This window comes from Limanda limanda, chromosome 16, assembly GCF_963576545.1.
Source record: "Limanda limanda chromosome 16, fLimLim1.1, whole genome shotgun sequence".
Taxonomy (NCBI): Eukaryota; Metazoa; Chordata; class Actinopteri; order Pleuronectiformes; family Pleuronectidae; genus Limanda; species Limanda limanda.
The window spans coordinates 13,328,608-13,354,608 of NC_083651.1; the positions used below are offsets into that span (position 1 = coordinate 13,328,608).

The 26,001-nt window shown below is 41.8% G+C and overlaps 4 protein-coding genes across 5 annotated transcripts; 1 reads left to right on the plus strand and 3 right to left on the minus strand.

Annotated features, from left to right (window-relative positions):
* Nucleotides 1-722: 722 nt before the first annotated feature.
* LOC133022163 (gastrin-releasing peptide receptor-like) lies at nucleotides 723-8,889 on the plus strand. Its single transcript, XM_061089192.1, has 3 exons — nucleotides 723-1,138; nucleotides 6,665-7,004; nucleotides 8,578-8,889. The coding sequence occupies exons 1-3, from the start codon at nucleotides 723-725 to the stop codon at nucleotides 8,887-8,889; spliced, it is 1,068 nt and encodes a 355-aa protein (XP_060945175.1).
* Nucleotides 8,890-11,006: 2,117 nt separating this feature from the next.
* LOC133021232 (ankyrin repeat and SOCS box protein 11-like) lies at nucleotides 11,007-13,146 on the minus strand. The gene is made up of 5 exons (XM_061088016.1): nucleotides 13,086-13,146; nucleotides 12,699-12,911; nucleotides 12,473-12,607; nucleotides 11,240-11,428; nucleotides 11,007-11,131 (listed from the first exon to the last, which is right to left on the minus strand). The coding sequence occupies exons 1-5, from the start codon at nucleotides 13,144-13,146 to the stop codon at nucleotides 11,007-11,009; spliced, it is 723 nt and encodes a 240-aa protein (XP_060943999.1).
* A 1,275-nt stretch (nucleotides 13,147-14,421) lies between these two features.
* On the minus strand, nucleotides 14,422-18,931 carry asb11 (ankyrin repeat and SOCS box containing 11). The gene is made up of 7 exons (XM_061088433.1): nucleotides 18,838-18,931; nucleotides 18,293-18,372; nucleotides 18,097-18,204; nucleotides 17,107-17,257; nucleotides 16,887-17,021; nucleotides 15,732-15,920; nucleotides 14,422-15,621 (listed from the first exon to the last, which is right to left on the minus strand). The coding sequence occupies exons 1-7, from the start codon at nucleotides 18,929-18,931 to the stop codon at nucleotides 15,497-15,499; spliced, it is 882 nt and encodes a 293-aa protein (XP_060944416.1). The 3' UTR covers nucleotides 14,422-15,496.
* Nucleotides 18,932-19,837: 906 nt separating this feature from the next.
* Nucleotides 19,838-25,826, minus strand: piga (phosphatidylinositol glycan anchor biosynthesis, class A). Of its 2 annotated transcripts, XM_061088432.1 has the most exons (8): nucleotides 25,712-25,826; nucleotides 23,878-24,111; nucleotides 23,629-23,790; nucleotides 23,269-23,539; nucleotides 22,841-22,973; nucleotides 22,517-22,649; nucleotides 21,213-21,419; nucleotides 19,838-20,586 (listed from the first exon to the last, which is right to left on the minus strand). In XM_061088432.1, exons 2-8 carry the CDS (start codon nucleotides 24,073-24,075, stop codon nucleotides 20,287-20,289), a joined length of 1,404 nt encoding a protein of 467 aa, XP_060944415.1. In that variant the 5' UTR covers nucleotides 24,076-24,111; nucleotides 25,712-25,826; the 3' UTR covers nucleotides 19,838-20,286. The 2 variants fall into 2 exon arrangements, with proteins under 2 accessions (XP_060944415.1, XP_060944414.1); XM_061088431.1 differs by having other exon boundaries at nucleotides 23,629-24,111.
* Nucleotides 25,827-26,001: the final 175 nt, after the last annotated feature.

Here is a 26,001-nt window from a genome sequence, read left to right on the forward strand (position 1 = left end):
CAGCTGACCAAATAGTCAATGCTTTACATGCATCATAACATAAAACCATAGTCTCTTTCATTCTAGACTCAAGCCAAGTTTCAAGCGCTTCTATTCAGATTCAGAACAACCTCCATGACTCCTGTTGATCCGGCCTGTTGGATTTACTGTTTCCCAGTTTCCGTTCATCCTGCTCTGATACCACCTGCTCTTCTTCACCGTTTCCGTTACCCTTCATACAAACTCAAACCCCAACCCTCCTGCAGCCAAGCCACCACCACCTAAACCCCAAGTTGCAATTCACTGACTTCAAAATTGTTCACTGACTCCTGGTCTGCATTTAATCATACAGGCATAACAGATCTGGAAACTGCATGGAGACAGCAGTAATTTTGAAAATGACAAATATTGGTTTGACCTTTAATTCCACACTGAAGAAGATGACAAATCCCCCAGCCTCCTGCTCGATAAGTGAGCTGTGACAGAAGCAACTCTCCTGAACTATATACACTGCAGATCATTTGAGCAATTCACGTGGAATATGATTTTTACAACATTGAAAGAAAAAAAAAATATGTTCAAGCCGTTCAAACCAATTATTCCATCCCTGCAATCTCGACAGCTTTTTAGCGCTTAATGCGTAAAATGACGCACTCGCCGGCAGGAGGGCGTATAGTTTAAAAGCCAGTCACCATGAGGAGACACCAGACTTTCCCGCTGGACACCTCTGCCCCCTCCCTGCTATGTCTCTGGAGGACGCATTTCTCACAGACCCCGAGGACCTCCGGGGTCCAGTGTTTCCGAACGTGTCCAGAGTGTCTGCGGACTCCTCGGAGCAGCACCGGTACAACATCTGGCTCCCCGGCATCGTGATCGCCGCCGTCTATGGGATGATCATCATCGTGGGTCTGGTCGGAAATGTCACCTTAATGAAGACGTGTTTGTTGGTGAAGTCAATGCGGACGGTGCCCAACTTGTTCCTGTCCAGTCTGGCTCTGGGGGACCTGCTGCTGCTGGTGACCTGCGCCCCGGTGGACGCCAGCCGCTACCTGGTGGACGAGTGGCTCTTTGGCCGAGTCGGATGCAAATTGATCCCGTTCATCCAGCTCACCTCGGTGGGAGTCTCCGTGTTCACCCTCACTGCTCTCTCCGCTGATCGGTAGGACAACAAATGACGGGCTTGTTCTTAAAAATTAGATTTGAATTTACCCCCCTTAAAAAAATTACTTCTTGATTCACACCTCAAACATGTGGGGTTTTTAAAAATAAATGAAATCCGCGCAGAAGAAAACAGAATTACATTATTCTTTTGTTCCAATCATCACTGATGTAATGTGATATGAAGCTTGCACCGGGTAAAATCACGTTTTTAATGAACAGGATTAAATTTCACCCCGAATGAAAAAGTCTGCAAATTGTGTGAGGACTGAGAAATTCTTTCAATGAGTTCACTGTGGAATCCACTGCCTGGAGAGAATTTGGTTTTAATTTGGTGAATTTGGTCTGAGATAGTCTCTGCATCATCCTTGATGCATTATCATGACCACAGACCCCACTTCTATAGTGCACATGCACCCTGTGTGCCCTGCAAGGAAACCTTCAACCCAACAGCATTACTTTGATTTATATTTATTATTTTGACATTGCATCAGAACAGGAAGCATCAGATTCCGTCATTTTACAAATCATTCAAACTATTTCATGATCTTCTAATATTACAGTTTCTAACTCACACATGTGAGGTTTAGTTAAAACGATTTCAAGACAGTCATCAAGTTAAATGCAGCCAACTAACTTCCAAAACCTAGAGGAATTAATAATTTATTATAGAAAAGTTGTGAGACAGCACATCAGATTATTTTTCAGGTCTTTCCAGCAAGCACCAGGTAGTCTGGCGCAAGTCACTGTAAGAGCAGAGAAAAGAGAGGAAAGAAAAAAAGAGAGAGAGAGAGAGACAGAGAGAGAGAGAGACACAGAGAGAGATAGAGAGAGAGAGAGAGAGAGAGAGAGAGAGAGAGAGAGAGAGAGAGAGAGAGAGAGAGAGAGAGAGAGAGAGAGAGAGAGAGAAATCCTTGTTTGGATGAATTCAGACAGTCTCCTCTCGACTGTTTCCTGCTCCTGTCTCCAGAAAGGTAGTGATGTGCATATTACTTCTCACCCTGGCAGGTTCAGTGCTGAATAGAAACGGCAGAGGTGAAGGCATGGTATGGCAGGAATTGGTGATTAGTTCACCTCAGAAAAATGGCCCAATCTCGTGAAGCAATGGGTAAGAATATTCAGTTCACTATGGGTAGATCAGAAAGTGGAAGGAAAGAAACAAACTAAACAAAAAAATTATCAAAACCACATGTGAACATGTGAACGATCCCTCTCTCAGGAAGGATCGAAGTGTAAGCTGATGTGTGTCGCAGAGCACATCAACAAATGAGAAAAGACTGCTTATAACATAAATGGAGAGGTATGTCAATGTTTATTCAAATTGCTACACAGTTACATGAACAATATCATTTTTCATATACTTACTTCCCCTCACAGAAAACAAATAATATAAGCGATGCAGTAAGAATTTGCTCATAAGTAAAGAATAACTGTCGGTTGAAAGACAAAAGCACCTAATAGAAGAGGGAAGCTGACTGTAGCAAAATACTTTGTCTAGACAGATCATTATTGCACATCTAAAATATATGATGTGATAAAAGAAAAAGCCGTAGTAGTTTGTTGGTTTTCTCTGCATTATAAATCAAGGCTTTGTCAGGGGAAGATCTGCTCCTTGGACCTTCTTTCGCCTTCTTCTTTTTCGGGGTTGCTTCCTGTCTTTCTCCTCCATCCAATCATCTGTGTGCAGCTTTCTCCCCCTTGAATATTCTGTGTGCATTTTGCTCTCAATCACATCGTCTGTGTGCAGTTTGCTCTCTATTGAATCATCTGTGAGCAGTTTGCTCTCTATTAACTCTTCTGTGAGCAGTTTGCTCTCCATTGAATCTTCTGTGAGCATTTTGCTCTCTATTATCTCTTCTGGGAGCATTTTGCTCTCTATTGAATCTTCTGGGAGCAGTTTGCTCTCTATTAACTCGTCTGTGAACAGTTTGCCCTCTATTAACTGGTCTGTGAGCAGTTTGCTCTCTATTAACTCTTCTGTGAGCATTTTGCTCTCTATTAACTCGTCTGTGAGCAGTTTGCTCTCTATTAACTCTTCTGTGAGCATTTTGCTCTCTATTAACTCGTCTGTGAGCAGTTTGCTCTCTATTAACTCGTCTGTGAGCAGTTTGCTCTCTATTAACTCGTCTGTGTCCAGTTTGCTCTCTATTGACTCTTCTGTGAGCAGTTTGCTCTCTATTGAATCTTCTGTGAGCATTTTGCTCTCTATTAACTCTTCTGTGAGCAGTTTGCTCTCTATTAACTCGTCTGTGAGCAGTTTGCTCTCTATTAACTCGTCTGTGTCCAGTTTGCTCTCTATTAACTCTTCTGTGAGCATTTTGCTCTCTATTAACTCTTCTGTGAGCATTTTGCTCTCTATTAACTCTTCTGTGTGCAGTTTGCTCTCAGTCTCCACCTTCTGCACCGTTATGATGCACACCTCCTCATTCTGAGCCTGCTCCTGGCACAGGTTCACGTTATCAAGCCCCACCTGGAGCTCCTCCTCTTGATCAAGCTCAGTCAGGCATTCGACGAGGGCCATCGTGGGTTCATGGCTTTCCTTAGTCTCTCTCTTGAGAAGCTGATGTGTTTCTTTCAGCTCCTCCTCAAGCTGGCTCTGTCGGCTTTTCAGCAGGTCATCCTGCTCCTGGAGATACCTATTTTCCTCCTCAAGAGACTGCACTTTTGTGATCCACATTAGCTCACTGGTCTTCAGCTCGTTCTCCTTTTGAGCAAGCTCAGTCAGGTAGCTGATGTGGGCTTTGGTGCGTGAACGTCTTTTCTCAGTCTCGCTTGCAAGATGCTCATGGGTTATTTTCAGCTCCTCCTTTAACCTGCTTTGTTTGCTTTCATGCAAGTGAGCCCAATCCTTCACAGACTTAATCATAGCCCTGCCTTTATAGAAGGAATCTCTGAGGCCCTTCACAGTTGCCAGGAGCTGTGTGTACTCAGTGGCACTAAACAGGACTGGTTCACAAGTCTGAAAGATAGAAACATACATGAAATCATCATTATTCATACATCTCACCTGAAAAGCAAACCATGGTGTAATTAAAAGGATAGTTCACCAAGTAGTGAGTGAAGTATTTGGGTCCTCAAAACACTGCTGGAGTTTCAGGGGTAAACAGTGTAACAACAGTTGAATCCAATACAACTTAAGATATTAGTGAGCTATCTTCAGACGTAAAAACACAACAGAAAAAACACAACATGTCTCCATACTGCTCCTGTGGTGTCATCCAAGCGTCCCCAAGCCCCGACATTCACATTCGATTGTTTTACGCCAAAAGTCCACCAGAAAGCTATTGGACGTTTGCATTTCTGACGGTCCCTAAATGCACCTCGTCAGAAGATATCAGCGGACATTAATGCGTTAAAACAAGGTGCAAATTACCTCTTTCCGCATCGAATATGAATGCCAGGTCTTGTGGACACTTGGATGACACCACTGGAGCATTATGGAGACATGTGTTTTTTTCTGTTGTGTTTTTACGTCTGAAGATAGCTCACTAATATCTTCAGTTGTATTGGATTCAACTGTTGTTACACTGTTTACCCCTGAAACTCCAGCGGTGTTTTGTGCCACTTCACCCACTCCTCCATCGGCATAGGGGTGGGTAGATAATGAGTGAATTATCATTTGGGGTGAACTATTTCTTTAAGGTGTTGGGCTCCACATCTATTGAGTTTTTGGGGATTAAGGATCAACTGCAATTCAAATTCTTCATGACATGAATAAATAACAGGGAAAGGCTTGCTGGCCGAGATTATTGAAAAAAGACAAACGAGAAATCTTACTAGTTTTCTTATTATGTCCATTTTTGGATATTGTTTCAGGAAAATGTTCTTCGAGAGTTTGTTGTTCCGTTTCAGTTGATGGTCCGTATGGCTTAAGACAAGATACAGGTGCACTCTGTTACAGATTCTTCTTCTATGTTCAGTTTACTAAAGAGGGGAAAAAACAATGATCAAAGGAATGGGTTTTGTGTAAAGGAGGTACAGATCCTTAATAGGTTCTATATCATGGGAGTCCATCCCCTGTGATAGAAACAGATGGCAGTTATGCACCATTTCCTTGTTTGCCATCCACCAATAGACGGAGTAGGGAAGAGGTGGAAGTGGAAGTGCTCAACTAATTTTAACGCATGTATCCCATATGGTTATAAGAGATTTGGTGGATGCGCTTTGATGTTAACTGCCACCCGCCATTAAACAAAACTCTTGAAGACTCTGAGGGGTAATATTGCCTCAACAGTAAAGAATTAACCACTGAATTTAGAAATTGGACACAGAGGTAGAAAGCCATCAACACAGATGCACTGTCTATAGTTGTGAGGACACTCATTGACATAATTCATTCCCTATCCCTAACCTTATTCTAACCATAACCCTAAAACAAAGTCTTAACCCATGTACAGACCATTGCATTTGCGAGGACCAGCCAAAATGTCCTAAACATCAAAATGTCCTCACAATGGTGGTATTGAACCAAAATTGGCCCTCATACCTTAGATAAACACACACACACACACACACACACACACACACACACACACACACACACACACACACACACACACACACACACACACACACACACACACACACACACACACACACACACACACACACACACACACACACACACACACACACTTGCTGTTTAGGTTAAGAAACGTCAAGTGTGATCAGCTCAAACAAGATGTTCAGGTCTCTGCAGAGGAGACCTTTGAGGTTGGCATTTGAGAATTGGAAGTTAATTCTCTCTGAGCAACACAAGCCATGAAATAAAGTCCACTCCCCAGTTCCTCAGATACTTGTCTCTTACTGATGTGCTCAAATACAATTTTTTGTAAAAATGTTCTTGCCTGAGCACAGTTTCAGAAACAAAGCATGTCAATAAATCAATCAACTTTTCAACACACTGAACATTTACCGCACATTGAAAATTAGAACACATTGCACAACTCTTCTGCAGCACATCACGATGTATTAATATTTTAATATAGACACTGATGGCATGTTGTTATTTCTTGCAATGCCTTTTACAAATTTACTACAGGGGTTTGCACATTCTGTAAAATCCTGTATTACAATATCAAAGCGTAGATTTAGTATCACACTCCTGCAGCACTGTCACAGTGGACCATTGTGTATTATATCAATATCTACCTAACAATAAACTTTTTCATACATCTTCCCTACAACTTTAAACAGATATTGATATGTTTAACCAATTAAGTTACACTACATTTATTTTGTTAATAATTTAGACTATCCACCATCACTTCCCACCATCACAATTCAACATCAGGATTGCCATTCATGCCATGATCTACGACGGACTAATACTTAATTCTAAGGCCAATGGCCTCCACCGGTTCAAGGCCCACTGTCCACTCTTCCCCTGCAGTTATTCATCATGGTCTATCATTGTTCTCTCAGTTGGCTTTTATGTCATTACAAATTTTGTAAACCCCCAGCAGTTTAAAACTCTGCACAGGTTACAACAGTTGGCCTAGTCCACAAATTTGTCCTCGTCCCATAGGTACAAAGCCATCGTCAAGCCGCTGGACATCCACAGGTCCAGCATCTGTTTACGAGTGGGGGTGATTTGGCTGCTCTCTTTGACTCTGGCGATTCCTGAAGCTGTCTTCTCTGACCTGCACGCCTTCACCACCAGCCACACCAATGAGACGTTCATGACCTGTGCGCCCTACCCTCACGCCAGGAAGCTGCACCCGCAGATCCACTCCACCGCCTCCTTCCTCATCTTCTACATAGTCCCACTCTTCATCATATCTGTCTACTACTGCTTCATCGCTCGCTGCCTGCTCAGAAGCTCTGTGGATATCCCGGCTGAAGGACACCTTCACCTCCAGAAACAGGTCTCTGTGAGGAGTCCTCTGTTTGTTTTACTTACTCGGTCTTTACATGAACCATAACAGGAAATGATTCAAATATATTAAGTCCCTAAAATACTTGGTTTGATATTTTGGAAAATATGCCTTCCTTTTTGAGAGTCGGATGAGAAGTTTGATATTGAAACTAATGGAAACCATGGGCCTGGTTCTGCCAAAAGATAAAACATTTAATAGTAGCATACCTGTTTTTGTCTAATTGCTACAAACAAACTTGAGCCTAAAAACTATTTTTCCATTTTGTTGGCTGTAAAATTCAGGACTATTTCTACACTTGGACACTGCTGGTTGTTACAGGTTTTCTACAGAGGAAACTGCAGCTTGTTTGATGAATGATAATTTATAAAGAAAAAAACAAACAAGGCAGAAAACATAAGGAAAAAGAAAATGGAGCGTGAACAACCAAACAGAGCATGAACACAAATACAAGGAAAACATAGTAGTGTTCCTGATCTGAAGTGTCCGACAGAAAATCCAAACAGGCTCTCAGAGAGTTCAGTGTATTTCCTCTCAAGAAATAGATTTAAAACTAAAATAAGTTTTTTTTTTTTTTTTTTTTTCAAATATGTTTATAGAGCTTTTTATATATTGACATAACAACAATAAAACAACACTCAGTACAACATTGGTCTACACAGTCTATACATACTTACAACTCACATTCACTAAATCAGTGCAATGAAAACAAGATAAAGATAAAGAGCTTAAGGCTAGCCGAGGACAACATTCGAGAGCACTGAAGCCACTGTAGAGCTGGAAAAGTTAAGATTTGGAGTCCAAATGTTCGTAAACTGTCCCTTTGAAGAGAGCAGACAGGTCAGGTACTCAAGGGGAAAACATTCCATAATTATCTTGTGCCAGTTCGATTTAGTGGGGGGTTTGTCGCTTATCCAAGACAAAAAGACATTCTTTCTTGCTGCATATGTGAGGATATTATACAGTCTGGCAGCGCTGGCATCCACAATAGTATCCTGACTGGTGTAACCCAGGATTAAGGAAAGAGGGTCCATGTGCAACACCACACCAAATATTTTTTCCAAATCTTGCAAAACACCCATCCAATATGCTTGTATTTTAGGACATGACCAGATACAATGAGTATAGGTGCCCACTGAGATTTTACATTTTAAACATGCAGGTGAGAGTTGAGAGTTCATTTTATGTCTTTTGTTAGGAGAGATTTGTAAACGGTGCACAATCTTATATTGCAGCAATCTGGCAAGGTTACAAACAGATATTTTCTTTGTTTGAGACCATATCTTAGTCCACTTATCCCCATCAATATCTATACCAAGTTCACCTTGCCACTTCTGCATAACATCCTGTACATTTATTACATCAGTCTGGCTTAAGACAAAATAAGTTGTTTTTACGCAGCTTCTTTTTTTTTTTAAACAAAAAAGATTTGTATCTTATCTTTGTATGGACAAAAAGACAATTAAGTAATAACAAACACAAATATAATGGTTAAAACATTGCATTTGCAAATACTTTATCTTTTACAGTTTTGTTTATAAAAATCATTTCTCTCTCATTTCAGATCCGGTCCAGGAAGCGATTGGCCAAAACGGTGCTGGTGTTTGTTGGCTTGTTTGCCGTCTGCTGGCTGCCCAGTCACGTGATCTACCTGTACCGCTCCTTCAACTACGACCAGGTGGACACGTCGCTGGGCCACTTCATTGCTAGCGTGTGTGCTCGCATCTTGGCTTTCACCAACTCCTGTGTGAACCCGTTTGCTCTTTACCTGATGAGCAAAACCTTCAGCAAACACTTCAACAAGCAACTATGCTGCACGTCTCCCAGGCGGTTGAACCACCAGAGTAGTGCAAGGACAAACATAACCACCGTATGAAAACACCCTGGTTTTCATAAACATACCAGGTCTGCACTTAAGCCGACCTGGGGTCACATTGTTGGTTGCCACCCGCCAATAAATATTTTTCAATAAATTTTAAAAAAAAATCGAAATTGATTACAATTTTTGTTAAAGGAAGAAAGGCAGAGTCCTTAATGAGCTGGGGATTTTGTAGGCTAAATGGTTAAAACCAGTTGAAGTATGCAGGAGTTGTTGCCCCAAAAATAGCAGAAAACGCAGAAATTACTGCCTTTTTAGCATTCACACCAATAAATTCAAGCACATAAATATACTATATACATATAAATGAGATCCATTATCAAATATTTATATTGTAAATTACATCTGTGTGGAATAAGTTGCTAGATGTTTAACACCCTAATCACACATTTATTTCAGTACAGAGGCATGCTCTTGTGTTTTTAATATTTTTATTTTTGGGTTGCACTGACAGCTCCAAAAAAAAAAAGCCAAAGCCTCACCCTCGCCACCCGGTGGCTGGCTGCAGTATAGACAATACATCCCACATTGAACACATTTTTCTCAAAGATGGTTTAAGTCTTTTTAGGCTGTACTACTTGCAGTGATGTGTGTTCAAGATTCCAACCCCGATGCTCCTGCTCTAGATGTTCAAGATGGAAGACTTGGTATCCAGGATATTTTGTCTTCATTGCTGGACAGTGGGAGAAAGTGGAGACACACCATCCATCGTTATAAACGTTCTATGTTCATAATTGTCTCCAGTCTTTATGTTAACCTTTTGAGGACCTTCTCTTTGTGTTTGGCCTGGCCCCTCCGTGTACACCCACTGGGATCTTTAGCTTCACAGAAAATGTCAACAGCCAAGTTCTTGAATCAGTCGTGAACTGGGTGTAAAACACCTTCAAAGGTCCTTGTGTATGAGATGGAGACATCGATGAAAGGTAATATTGCCCCAAAGGTAAATAATTAACCACTGCAATTAGACACAATAGGTAGGAAATCCATTTACACACATACACAGTTCAGATAAAGATAAATACATCAGAGCACTGAATATGACTCATTTAGAACTCTTGCTGTTTAGGTTAAGAAACGTCAAGTGAGATCAGCTCAAAAAAGATGTTCAGGTCTCTGCAGAGGAGACCTTTGAGGTTGGCATTTGAGAATGGAAAGTGAATCCTCTCTGAGCAACACCTGCACCCAATCCCCTCAGTTCCTCAGATTCTTGTCTCTTACTGATGTTGTGCTCAAATGCATTGTTTTGTAAAAATGTTCTTGGGAGAACAATTACAGCAAATTGAATAAACCCATTTCATACAAACATCTTCCTGTTATTGATACAAACCTGTGACAATTGAAAACTCTACACAAGCATACATGAGAGGATATGTTTCTTATATTATGCGCACCCAGAAAATGAAAACCCATTGGATGACTCTTCTGCAGCACATCACAATTTATTCATTTAAATATAGACACTAATGGCATGCTGTTATTTCTTGCAATCCTTTTTACAAAATACAAATTTACTCCCAGTGAATACAGGGGTTTGCACATTCTGTAAAATAGGTGTATTACAATATCAAAGTGTAGATTTAGTATTGCACTCTACAACAATGTCACAGTGGACCATTGTGTATTATATCAATATCAACTTAAAAAAAAATACATATTTCATACATCTGCACCAGCAACAATTCAACTTTGATTATCAACAATTTGGTTGTTCGGTCACGTGTGTTATGCTAGCTGAGGGCTGGCTAATGTGGCTCCCACCCACTTGACTAAAGCAGAGCCATGGCGGGGGATATCAGGCACTTGTTTAGCTCTATTCTCTCCACACCACCAGGCTTGAGGAAGCTGGCGTACCCGGAGACACGCCCACAGATGTAGAGAGAACATGCAACTCCACACAGAAAGAACCCAGTCAAGCCAGGATTCAACACAATGACCTGCTTGCTTTAAGGAAACAGTGCTAACCTCTGTACCAACCACCACCTGATAAAAGACATTGGATGGAAAAGCTATAATTCTGTAAATGTGACTGTCTTTGCCCAATCGTGTGTGTTTTGCCTTATAGGTCAGTGTAGGGCCTGGATCAATGTGAGCCGCACAAGCAAGCTGGAGATTCTTCATCGGTAGAGGAGGAAGTCCTGGATACTGTGAGGAATGCACAGGCTGGACACTCTGTGCAGACGATTCCTTCCCAGACGTCTGGGAATACAGAACCGACTCAGCTCAGACAGAGCGTAAGGACCTGGGCAGAAGAGACAGAGCAAAGTTGGCACGACTTCCAGGGAATGAATCAATCAGTGTTTGGTTGTGTGTAACATGGATTCAAGTGCCTTCATACTCTACAACACACCTCTTGTCTGTAGTTTGGTTCTCACTGGGCTGTTTAGTGCTGACAGGTCCATGGGAGTTTTTCCTTCTGCGTTCCTACAACACACGTCAGCTCCGAAGTCCAGCAGAAGGTCCACGACGTCGGCTCCTCCAAATCGAACTGCAGCGTGTAGAGGACTGTCCTGTCCACACCCTATTTGAACATCTGCTCCTGTGTGCACACAAAAGCACAGAGGGTTTATCTCCTGGATAACTGAAGAACACCTGTGTTTCCTCACAGGCTTCACCACTTTGATGATAAATAGTAAAAATACAGAGTGTCTGAGGCTATAATGGAAACATTATTAGATGGGAACTTAAAGCAGAGCTATGAATAATATTAGATTATTTGCAGCCACATCAACAAGTGCCATAAACATCACACACTTTTCTGATCCGTGAAAGGGGGTGGAGACAATGACAGTCCCTAAAAGCAGTTGCCAAAGCAACCAGGGTTGCTGAGATACAGTTTGACGATGACGTCAAGAAAAGCATCAAATCCGCACATCTTACAAATATTACTTGTTTGAATATGAATATTTGATTATTACAATGATTTCAAATTAATTGTCTGTTGATCAAATCATAAATTAATTAACTAAGGCCGGCAGACAAACGTTTTGTATTAACAAGATTCATAAAGTTTTAGCTCCATGACTAAAACACAACTGTCAGTCTTCTTATGATGGATTATACTTGTACACTGTTTAAATGGTCTGGGGAAAGAGTCTGCTCGTTTGTTAGGTAGCAGGACTACATTTTGTGTAGGGCTGGAGCCCGAGCAAAGAAAGAATCCGTAAAATGTTTGTGCTAATCCAGATAAGGGGGTGGATCCAGGATTTTATTCTGTACTAAATGAGTTTTTCAAAAATGTTCTTTGAATTCACATTAAAAGTTAATCATGGGTATTGCTGAAACAAAAATCAGCCGTGTTTCGGTGACTGTTATCCATGAGTGTGTGAAATTTAATGCATCCACATTAAAAGCTGGATCTAGTGAATTTAAATAAGATTTCCCAATTGTACTTGTTTGACCTTGGGATTGTGTTTTCATATTCTTATTTTACTTGATGAGTAACTGACAGTTTCTTTCAAGCACCCAGCAATTCAAATGTTATATCAATAGTGAATCAAATAATGGGGAAACAGCTTAAAGGAGTTCCCTGATCTGCTTAAGCGACCACCATTTTTTGGACTGAGGTCACAGATGAGAGTACCTGTGCGAAGCAGCAGCTCCACGGACACAACGGCCCCAGCCGTGCAGGCAGCATACAGCGGAGTTCCCACTACTGGCAGCTTCACGTCAACATGAGATCCGTAGCTCAGCAGCAGCTCCAGACACTCTCTGTGGCCTGATGAAGAAGCACCTCAGCGTCAGAGCATGAGCAGTGACAGATCATAGTGACAGATCATTAACACCAGTACATGTTTACAAATACACACCTCTCCTTGAGACCTCGTGTATGGGCGATACAATCTGATGGGTGGTGCTGCTGAGGGCATTGTGCTGCTCATGTGTTCGTTTCAGCTCCTCCTCAAGCTGGCTCTGTCTGCTCTGCAGCAGGGCAGCCTGGTCCTGGAGACACCTATTTTCCACCTCCAGAGACTGCACTTTTGTGCTCCACTTTAGCTCACTGCTCTCCAGCTCATCCTCCCCTTTTGAGCAAGCTCAGTCAGGTAGCTGAGAGGGGCTTGTGTGCATTCACAATTCTGAAAGATAGAAACATACATGTTGATCAATATTACAGCTCCACACCCACAGCAACACAAGGTGAGAGGATAACACATATTTCTACAGCCAGGTCTACTTTGGTCTAGGGACAGGGATACTTGAAACACAGCCCAGCAGAGGGTAACATGTAACCACCGCCTGGAAATCAAATTCAAACATATTACATGACAACCAAACCATGGTGTAATTAAAGTGTTGGGCTCCACATCGATTTTCAGTTTGAGTTTTTTGGGGGTTGGAACAAAGAGAAAATATTACCGTTATTCTTTTTGAGTCCATCTTTTCACGAAAATGTACTTATATAATTTGTTGTTCCCTTCTCAGTTGACGGTCTGTTTGGCTAAAGAAAAGATACAGTCTGTTACAGATTCTTCTTCTTTGTTCAGTTTACTGGAGAGTGGCAATCAATGTCAAGGTATTCATGGGCAAATACGATCAAAGGAATGTGTTTGGTGTAAGTGATGTAGATCATTCATAGGTTCTACATCTGAGGAGCCCATCCCCTGTGATGGAGACAAATGGCAGTAATGCACCATTTCATTGATTGCCATCCGCCAATGGACAGAGTAGGGATGACGAGGAAGAAGAAGTGCTCAACCAATTTAAACACGTGTATCACATAGGGTAGTAACAGATTTGGTGGGCGGTGGTAGTGCACTTTGATGTTGGTTATCACACATCAATAAACACTACCACTTGAAGACTCTGAGGGGTAATATTGCCTCAACGGTGAAGACCTAACCACTAAATTTAGACACATGAGGTAGAAAAGCCATCAACACAGATGCTCATCTGTCCATAGTTGTGAAGACACTCATTGACATAATGCATTCCCTAACCACCACAACCACATGTCTTATAATAACCCTCATCTAATTCTAACCCTAAACCTATAATATTTAACACTCAGAGAGCCCATTGAATTTGATTATCAGCCAAAATGTCCTTACAATGATGGTATTGAACCAAAATTGGCCCTCATAACTTTTTATCGACCGACACTCTCAATTCAAATAAAGACAAATACATCAGAGCACTGAAGATATCTCATTCAGAACTTTTGCTATTTGGGTAAAGAAACGTCAAGTGAGATCAGTCCCAACAAGATGTTCAGGCCTCTGCAGAGGAGACCTTTTGAGGTTGGCATTTGAGAATGGGAGGTTAGTTCCATCTGAGCAACATCACCATGAAATAATGTCAACTCCTCAGATCCGCAGATCCTTGTGTCTTATTGTTATTGTGCTCACACCTTGTACAGTGGTTAGTAAAAATGTTCTGAAGAGAATATATACAGCAAATTGAAAAAAACAATTTTATCAAAACATCTTCCTGTTCTTGGCAAAAACCTGTGACAATTGAAAACTCTACACAAGCATACATGACAGGATATATTATATATCATATAAACCCAGAGAATTAAACCACATTGTACAACTCTTCTGCAGCAAGTCGCAATTTGTTCATTTTAATATAGACACATGGCATGCTCTTATTTCTTGCAATGCTTTTTACAACATTCAAATTTACTCTCAGTGAATACAGAGGTTCGCATATTGTGTAAGAACCTGTATTACAATATCAAAGTGTAGATTTAGTATTGCACTCCTGCAACACTGTCACAGTGGACCATTGTGTATTTTATTAATACGGACCCTAAAAAAAATAAAAATCATACATCTGCACTACCCACAATTCACCTTTGATTATAACAATTTGGTTGTTTGTTCAGGTGTGTTATGCTGGCTTAGGGCCGGCTAATGTGGCTCCCACCCAGACATGGCGGGGGATATCAGGCCCTTGTTGAGCTCTATTCTCTCCACACCACCAGGCTACATTTCCAGACGGTTTGAAAGACTTTACACTGTTGAACCAAACTCCCTGGAGCCACCAAAATATTTTATGCATCTGTTTTGCATATGCAGTTTTACTTCCCTACAACTGTAAACAGGTGTTGATCTGTAAAATCAATTAAATTCCACTTCATTTGTTTTTATATTTATTCAACGTCCAGTTATTTTCCATAAAAATATACATCAAAGTGGCTAGCTTATGAATACAACTGATCTCTGAACTCTTCGTGATCAGTAATTATTAAACGCATCCATCCTTTGACAGGGGTCGAGAGGCAGGATATAGCCCTCACAGGCCGCCTGCAAAACACAGGGCTGATATACAGATACAAACAGCCATACCTACATAGAAATTTAGAATTGCCAAACAACCTAAGCTGCTTGTCTTCAGATATTTGGGAGGAAGCTGGTGTACCTGGATTAACTCCCACAGATGTAGAGAGAACATGCAAACTCCACACAAGAATCCGGCCGAGCCAGGATTCACCGCAAGGACCTTCTTGCTTTTAGTGGACAGGGCTAACCACTGCATCAACCTGCCGCCTGGGAAAGCTATAAGTCTGTAAATGTGACTGTCTTTGCCCACTCGTGTGTTCTGCCTTATAGGTCAGTGTAGGGGCCTGGATCAATGTGAGCAGCACAAGCAAGCTGGAGATGGTTCATCGGTAGAGGAGGAAGTCCTGGATACTGTGAGGAATGCACAGGCTGGACACTCTGTGCAGACGATTCCTTCCCAGACGTCTGCGAATACAGAACCGACTCAGCTCAGACAGAGCGTAAGGACCTGGGCAGAAGAGACAGAGCAAAGTTGGCACGACTTCCAGGGAATGAATCAATCAGTGTTTGGTTGTGTGTGTAACATGGATGTGAGTGACTTCATACTCCACAACACACCTCTTGTCTGTAGTCTGGTTCTCAGTGGGCTGTTTGGTGCCAACAGGTCCAGAGGAGTTTTTCCCTCTGCGTTCCTACAACACAAGTCAGCTCCGAAGTCCAGCAGAAGGTTCACGACGTCGGCTCCTCCAAATCGAACTGCAGCGTGTAGAGGACTGTCCTGTCCACACCCTATTTGAACGTCTGCTCCTGTGTGCACACACAAGCACAGAGGGTTTATCTCCTGGATAACTGAAGAACACCTGTGTTTCCTCACAGGCTTCACCACTTTGATGAGAACTAGTAAAAATACAGAGTGTCTGTGGCTATAATGGAAACATTATTAGATGGGAACTTAAAGCAGAGCTATGAATAATATTAGATTATTTGCAGCCACATCAACAAGAGCCATAAACATCACACACTTTTCTGATCTGGGCTAGGGGGTGGAGACAATGACAGTCCCTAAAAGCAGTTGCCATAGTGACCAAGGTTGTAGAGATATAGTATGATGAGTCTCCGGCTAGAGTCAACAGTCATAATAAAGGTGCCCTTCTGGGACGATTGATGCATTTCCAGGTATAGACCAGCCTTATGTTACCATGACTTCATGTCCAACAGAGTCCAACACAAGTATGGATGTAATTATTACGACATGTAGTAAATGTTTTGTACAACGTCCTTCGTGGAAGATCACCTTCCGAATTTAGTGACATTACATAACTTGGAATGCTCATTGCTATTCTCCTCGATGGAGCTTCAATATAGCTTACGCTCAAGACATATGTTCCTCCCAAAGCTTATTCCATCTCAAGTTAACCAACACGCAAAACTTCCATCAGACAGACAGTTCAAAACCAAAAGACATTCAGTCTAAATATTTTCTATTGATTTCATATTTAAATAATTCATGGATATTGCTGAAACAAAAATCAGCCATGTTTCTATGTGTGTGAAATCTGTTTCAGATCCAAATTAAAATCTGGATCTAGTGAATTAAATATGGCTTCGCAATAGTATTGTTGTGCCTTGGCATTGTGTATTTTATATTTTATTTTACTTGTTGTGTAACTGACCGAATCTTTTAAAGCACCCTGTAAATAAATGTCAATAGTGAATCAAAGAATGGGAAATATCTGCTTAATCTTTTTGGACTGAGGTCACAGATGAGAGTACCTGTGCGAAGCAGCAGCTCCACGGAGACAGCGGCCCCGGCCGTGCAGGCAGCATACAGCGGAGTCCCCACCACTGGCAGCTCCACGTCAACATGAGCTCCGTAGCTCAGCAGCAGCTCCAGACACTCTCTGTGGCCTGATGAAGAAGCACCTCAGTGTCAGATCAGTGACAGATCATAATGACACATCTTTAACACCAGTACATGTTTACACATACACACCTCTCTCTGCGGCCTCGTGTATTGGCGATGCCAGCTGACAGGGGGGGCTGACGAGGGCACTATGCTGCAAAATGAGCTTGACACAGGCAGAACTCCCACTGCTGCAGGAGTTGAAGAGAGGTGTGGCCCCATCTATTGACACTGTGTTCACCTTTGGAGGGAAACATGAAGACATATGATTCCACTGCTGCATTATCATCACTGCTTTGTACACAGTTGGATATTAAGTCCATAGCCTCACTTACATTCACATGGGAGATACAACACTTAGTTGTTAGAAACACTTCCACTTCCAGTTCTATCTATCTATCTGTCTGTCTATCTATCTATCTATCTATCTATCTATCTATCTATCTATCTATCTATCTATCTATCTATCTATCTATCTATCTATCTATCTATCTATCTATCTATCTATCTATCTATAAAAGTAAACCTTAAAACCTTCACATAGGAGGATTTAACGCAGAACTGATGTATCAGACCACATTGGATTGCCAACTGAATGTCTGACCAGAAGGTAGGTGGTGCCCAAAGTGTCCCTGGATAAGATACTGCCACCAAGTTGCCCCTGATGGCTGTGCCCACAGTTCATGAAGCGCTGTATGAATATTTGCCTAAATGGCTGACTGTGACTTGTAATTTCAAGCACTTAAGAGTGGCCGATAAGACTGAAAGGTCGTGGGTGTTGGATGTGTGCAAGGATCCAATTGATTCTCAGAGGAGAAGGCCACATGGGCAAATTCGTACGCTTTTAACTAAAAAGACTAATTCTGGAAGATAACCTCTTGATTTAACTGTTTAATCTCCAAATAAATGTCAACATTCTGTTTTAGTGCAGAACAAAGACTTTGGATTTTGTCCATCGTCAAATACACACTACAATTCTCAAATGACGGTTAAAGAAAACCCTGTTTCACTATTGAGTTTTTATGCACGAGTTCAACTGTCATCTCATTCCTGTAACTGAAAAATGGGTGGCGCTCTTACATTTGCACCGTTGTCCAACAGGAACTTGGCACATGCATGATGTCCACCGAGACAAGCTTCATGCAGGGGAGAGACTCTGTCCATGGTGAGTGTGTCCAAGTGGAAGCCCTGCAGGAGGATAACAGTACGATCAGGGTTTAAATTCAACATATGAGCCTGTATCATAAATATCAAGACAGAGCTGGGTTATGTTTACCTGAGCGATGAGGCTTCTGAGGTGGAGCAGTCTGCCCTGGTAGGCAGCCTCGTGGAGAGGGGACCTGTCCGACCAGTGGTCTGAGAGACAAAGGACACGATCGGTAAAGTCTCCATTTTCAGGAAGGTCACAGATAGATGGTGCGCTCTGTGAGGTTGAGATGGCCTCGTCTGAATACAGGTTTATCTTGTTTTTCAGGGTCGGCCTGGCCATGAACACCCAAAACCACTGAACAACACACACTCTGGGCTTTGTTGAACACTGTGGAGCAAGTCAACAAAACCTCTTTACAAAGTTCCCATGTTTCAACTGATCTGTAGTTTTGTATTTACAAAAATGTAACTTTGAAAGAACCTAGAAAAACTATAAAGACATGTATTTGTTGCTTTCATGCAAATATGTGCAGAGACAAACTACCTGTTGTTGGAAGTTTTGTGAAATTGTTCATGAAATGAGAAATCTTAACCAGTTGTGTAAGCTTATTTTTCCCAAAATACAAAATAACTGAGTAGAATTGACCAAATAGAAAATAAAAGAACACCTACCAGCCATCAGTGGGTTGCATACCAGCCCCCCATAGATATACAAGGGCCTCTGCCAAGCTGGGCACAGGGAAACCTCTGTTTGAACAGCAGCCATGAAGAAAATGAAATAGCAGCAAACTTTTCCACAACTGTCTAGGACTCAAGCTCTTCCGGTCAGATACACAATCTGTAGTCAGAACCTCCTCCCCTTCTTATGTGGGTCCTTGAACACCTCCCCCACATTACCACCTTCCGCCCACCCGCATCCCAGTCCATGGATTTAGTCTACATTACAATATGTTGTGGGAATGGCGCTCCACTGACGTACCTTGAATAAAATACTTAGAAAAGGGCATGTAACCGGCTACAAGCAGAGGGACAAACAAAGACCTGCACAAGTTTCACACTCTCCATATTTGAGAGGTACAAGAGCTGTGTGCTGTATTTCATTTCGCCAAATCTGTTGTGTGATTTTGCACTCTTTTCTGTTATGACGGCACATTTTTTAGCTAAAGAGACAGTTGTATCTTAACAGCGCAAGTCGTGTGATCAAAATATTCTGTTACTTACTTCCAATAAAACACATCTACGTCCTCTGTAATGTATTCTGATGAGATACAGTCACACAGCTCTTTACGTCTCTCTACAGGTTTGTTCTATGGTCACATATCTGCAGCTCTTGTTATACTTGCAAATGTAACACGTGACAAAGTTCAGTATTTTCAGTTTAAGCTGTCTGCATCAACTCACACAACAAGGCTGTTTTTGCAGGCGTGATATAATGTACGACCTCCAAACATGACGCTATGCAAATCCCAACCGTCAACATTGAAAAGGGACCCGACCCGTTACCTCCCATTTCACAGATACTTAGTGTTTCGTCTGGTACTCCACATTCCTAAGAGCTGTTGCTTTTGTAAAACTAATTCTAAGTAAGCGGCTCTTCAATTTCTTTCTGGGTGTGTTGTCCTTGCAAGATAAAACTGGAGGTAACCTAAATAAAACAAAGAGTGAAAACAGATGGAATAAAGTACACTTTATTTTCTCAAGTGGAAAGTCTGGTAGTCACACAATCGTCTTAGAAAACTCCCGGGTTTGATATTCAGTAAAACGCAAAGGAGAGAAAAGATAAACCGGAGTAAAATTAGTGGTATCAAAATAAAATAAATAAAATTTGCACTAAACATAAAAACTACACTGAAAATAATTCAATGCAATTTAGAACAATGAAACCGTAAGAGTACAATTTATAAGCCCTTTTACTCACCCTGGTCAGTGCTATTTGCAATGTGTTTACCAAATCAAAAAAGTGCTTATTACAGTCGCTCGGGCTCCTGCAGATTTCCATTTTAATTTGTAAATATAAAAATAAATCTAACATAGAATGCTTTCAAACAAGATCCCTTTGATAAGTAAATGTAAACAGTGTTTGGAGTTACCGTGAGCACATTCAGTATTTAGTGGTTGCAGCTAGGAGTGAGACGGAGGTATAGGGTGATGGAGTTCTGCCGCTGGTTTCGCGGTGCTTTTAGAATTAGGTTCTTTTTTACTGCTCGTTTCATGCCTCCACAGTCCGTGAGGGCCGGTGGCGTCCACGGCCACGTCCATGAACCGGTCTGGCAACCACCACTGCAGGAGAAGCAGGAAGAGGAAGTCTATAACAGCCATGAATGCAAAGATGGAGCCGGCTACGGGGCCGCAGTGAGCCCTGAGTCTCCGTAACCGTCTGTCCAAAGGCAGCACCTCCTCTCCAGCCACTCTGTCGTAGACCTGAGGGGGGGACCCAATGATGAGAGGCGACAAACGATTCACAATCTACCACTGGAGCCTCAGCTGAGTGAGTCAGTACACTTACATTCTAACAGGACAAACCAGGTCACAAGGGGAAATAAATAAAGAAAATCTCTGTCTAAACATTTGTCAGTCAGTAACACACACACACACACACACACACACACACACACACACACACACACACACACACACACACACACACACACACACACACACACACACACACACACACACACACACACACACACACACACACGCACACGCACACGCACACGCGCACGCGCACACGCACACGCACACGCGCACACGCACACGCACACGCACAGACATACACACAAGGTTCCTGTAATCTGTATCTCAGATCTTCATGGTTAGTGACCGCAGACAAACCGTCTCTAATTCCTTGGAAGTGTCATCATGTCATATCAACACATTACGTAAAAACACACCTCAGTGAAGTTCAAACAAGGAGAGAATACATTTCGGTTTCATTCCAAAGAAACAAAGAGTGAAAAGGTCTTAAGCCAATCGACAAGCTCTAACGTGAATGCATGTACTGAAGGGACGATAACAAGATATGACTGAAGTGTTGTTGAACTTACTTTTTCAGTCCTCTCTGCAACGTTTCTCCAGGTGTAGAGGGTCTGCACACGTGAATGGATGGATGCGGGGGAGGGGACAGAGCCGGACCGCTGCCGGGCGATAACCGTTTCTAGACCAGCACACAACGAGTCGACAGTGGGCTCACACAGGGTGATCAGATCTTCAGGTAACACTTCAGGAATGCCGCCGACACGGGTGCTGACCACCTTAAAATTAAAACAAAAACTTGATGCACAAGCAGGGATGAAATATAGACCAGAGGTATGATTGACGCCATTTTTGAGAATCTGTTCTAGTATCAATCTAAAGTATTGGACAGGTTCTTTGAAAGTATTTAACAGAACACAGTCTTAGTATCAGGTTGAAAACAATAATTTCATTGACTTTTTCTGGGTAAAAGTTTCTGTCCGTTTTATATCAGAACTCACTCAGCATGAAAGCATTGTGTGATTGCTGCTGAAAGCGTGAACAGACACGCTCCAAATATGCATCCGGATCTTGATCTTATCTTAGCATCATGAAATCTTTTAGAGAAAGGGCACTAGTCCCGTAGATTAGCTGAACCTGGCCATTTACCAGTCACATTATTCTGTTATTTCTGTTCCTCAATTAATTCCCGACAGTACTGTTTTCTCATCCTCTGAGGCCAAACACCCACTGACACCAACTTCCCCTCTCACATGTGATTGTCTGGGAAATGCATCGTCAGCTTATGTCCTCCATATGTAACCGTTATTGTCATGAATTGGCTTGTTTTTAATGATCACCATTTTCCACCAAAAATCTCGCTTTGCCCCACCCCCTTTTCTCCTCATTTGCTATGAAAGGGAATTGATCAACCACCTATGAGCACAGGAAATCTATGACAAGATTTCAACAACTACAGCTTTATCATCCCAATTCTATTTAGCTATATTAAAAAGGACCTCAGCTGCTGTTTTTGTGAAGCTGATGAGATATGCAAATGTTTGTTTAGTTCCTTTTTTTATATCCATGGTTGGAAAAGTTTTTTGCAATGATTTAAAACTGACTGAGAGAAGGCGGGTCTTAATATCAGCTTTTTGGTCGGAATGAGTTTTAGAAAAGCAAACGTGAACACAAACGTAAACAATCACAATCTAAACAAGTTGTGTGTAATATTGTTCCATGTAGAGTCATGAGATTCACTTCCATAAATAATTCAATTCAAGGGTAAATGATCCGCTGGATACTGTTTCTTTGGACTGAAAACCCTCAAACTGTCTGCCCTCCATCACACATCATCATTTCCTCTCATTCAACTGTTGCATGAATGGCACCAGACCTGAAGTCCACAGCTGGCTCCCTCCACGATGGCCATGCAGAACGCTTCGGTCAGTGATGTGTTGAGGAAGATGTGACCCTGCACCAACACGTCACAGACATCGTTATGCTCCAAAGCCCCAAGAAGACGCACCCTGCAAAGTTCCAATTGAAAGACGTTAGGCACATGCAATAAATACGTTGTGGACATTGTTGTCATGGAGAATGCAGCAACTCTATGTATTTCCACAAAGACACTCTATGAAATAATGTACAGGGACCATATCCTTTAAGAAGTTAAAATCATACCATCCTGTCAAATATTCTCAAGAATTATGTGCAAGACCTGTCGTGCAGCTGGTACTTCTCTCTCACTTCCTCCAACACAATTCTCTTTGGCCCCTCTCCACCAACTAGAAAGTGCAGATCTGGATGTTTGAGGCAGAGCTCTGGGATTATTCCACCAAGAAGATCGATTCCTTATGAGACGAAAAGCAGAAAATCGGTTTTACCAATGAATGTAGTGCAACACATATACCAGAACACTTTATATACTGATACTGGATTTATGTGGATGAAGAAATATGATTATTATGTCAGCCAATGTTCTCGCTTTTAAATAAAAGTATTATGTAAATAAACATGTATTCTTAGAAGCCCTGAAGATGAATTGTTTTAAAGGGTTTTGTCCCTTCACCCTAACACTCCACTGCCTTGACTACAGCCATCTGGAAATACTGAAACATAGCTTATACAATATTTATTTCTCCATACCCTTGCGGTAGACAAGACGGCTGATGACCACAATGGTGATTCTGTCGTCTTGGCGCTTGGAGGGATCCGGGGTAAAATCCAAAGGGTAAACAGCGTTGGGAATAACAGACACTATCTCTGGGTTGAGCGCTGCTCGGAGCACCGTGTTCTCTTTACTGGTGTACGACACACACACAATGTGGTTGGTATCGCACAGCGACACAGTCAGGAGCTTGTTGGTCAGCACAGAGCTGATGTCAGCGAAGCCAAAGAGTGAGTGGTCAGTGAATACCTGTGAATGATAACAGTCTTAGATCACGGGTACAGGGGTAGATAAAAAGATTTTTAAATGTTTCATCTGGTTCATTATGAGTCACAAACCGTGTTCAGGCCCATGGTCTTGGCGTGGAACAGTGCATCATGGGCCAGAGCGGAGAAGGAACTGTGTGCATGCACCACAGTGATGCGTTCTCTGAAGAACACACAGCGCAGCAGTGGGAGACTGTGGAGACAGGTAGTGGCTGTGGACTGGTTGTACATCACCTGCAGGGGGAGGTAGTAGACCTTAAGTCCATTGGTCAGGTACCGAATACCCTTCCTCGTTCCATAGGCATGGGTGACGATTACCACCTTGTGTCCCTTTTCAATCAGACATTGGGAAAGCTGGTAAATGTGACTTTCTACTCCTCCCATATTTGGATAGAAGAAGTCGGACACCATGCAAATGCTGTGCTTCCTGTTGAGGACCCTGACAGACTCTGCAGGAGCTCCAGAGTCTCCCTGAGATGAACGATTGCTCAAAGCTGCCGCTCTCCTCCGTTGGCCCATGGCTGATTCCTTGTGTGGATGTGCGCTGCACCAGTACTGTAATGAATTCATTCCATGTTAGTGCATCAACACCAATTTATTTAAAACAGCAACAACAGTATTTTAGTAATCAGTTAATAAGTTGAACATTCATATACAACTCCAGAAAACTGAATGAAGGAATAATGCTCATCACAAGTTCCCACAGCCTGAGATTGTCATTGCATGTCTTGTTTAGACAAAACGTAAAAAACACAAATATTCAGTTTACAATAATGTGCAATGTAGTTAATACGAGTATTCTACTGCAAACCATCTAATTGATTATCTCTAAATCATTGCAGGTATAGATTTAATACTTTTTTTATTACAGACTTCAGCTAAACAAAAACTTAACACTTAAGCGTTGCATGCGTTTTGCCTGAAAATAATACTAAAAAAAAATGCGTCAGTCAGTTTTTATCTCCATCTTGTTTTGATGACACTCATCTCAATTTGACGTTGATCCGATGAAAACCCTGGTACAAGTACATCAAAGTAAAAATGTGGAATATGGCCAAATTGGCCACTAAATGTAAGATAGCAGGCTTCCTGTTGTGTTTTTCCAATTGCACCTAAAGACTTTTTTGTTTGTCTGGTCATGATACACCTGTATATCGTTTTTTGTGAAGACCGGTCAATGTGAACACGTTCCAGGGGTCTCGGGGGCACCGTTGAGCCATTTTGCGAAGCCCATTGAAAATTCCTTCAGAATACGTAAATTTTCACCACTTTCTAACTTTCTGCAAATTTTGGTAAGAAGTTGAGCATGTTAAAGCCCTCAAAAAGCCAATTCATTTGCCTGAATAATAATAATAAGAAGAAGAATAAATAATCCTTACAATAACAATAGGGTCCTCCTTGACCTTTGATCAGTGCTCGGGCCCTAATAATCCCAGTGATGTTTCATCTAAGTTATACAAATTGTTGTCCTATTTACCCTAGAACGGGCCCTTTATATTGAAATACTTTATATTAACATAATGGACCCCTCCTCTCTATGGAGGCCACCATGTTTCTTGCAGTAGCACAGACTGGACAAACTAAACACCCTTTGAGTTTTTATGAAAACTGAAGGTTACCACAGGTTCTGGTTCATGTTTGGAAGTGGGGGGGGGGGGGATGAGGTGAGGGGTGTTCAGCTGCAACAGGCAACTTCACCACTTTATGTCACTAGATTCTACACACTGCAACTTCAAAGTCGTCCAGTATGAAAACTTGTCAAAGGGCATGTTATAAGATATATATTTTTACAACTGCATAAAAAAAATCACCCCATTACCCAGGAACCTCCCAAAGGCTGCTGTATGTATAGAAGACATCTCTCTGCTGTTCAGTATTCATGTTGGATTTGCTCACTATTCTGTGCGTGTTAAGGTGATCGTGTGATAGTTTCAGAATGATAGATTCAGAATGAGGGTCCACATAAAGGTCTACACAGAGACACAGGATCAAATACAAACAGAGTATACATTTCTAAGTAGAATAACATTATCTTCTGTGTATCATCGTCTGAATCAATATCTATTAGCATCAAGCTAGCCCCCTTCCTTCAGATACAACCTCTTTACAGACATTTTATCAACATATAGTTTACACTGTTCAAACCGTGACTTACCGTGAATAAAACGTCACTCTTGTTCCGGCCTGTGAAAACACACAGATCTATGTATCAGGTGCAGATTCATTTCTGCTCACTAGCCTCGAGCTAGCTCCGTAGCCGCCCGTGTTACTTCCTGTTATCTCACTACGTCAGACGCAGTGATGACGTAGCACGTCTACTGGACATGGCTTTATGTTTTCGCTGATGAGTCACCGATTTTACTCTCAGTAAGTACTTTTAAAGTGTAAACTCGATTTAGGTATATTATTGCATACTATTTCAACTTCTGTAAATAATTATCTGTG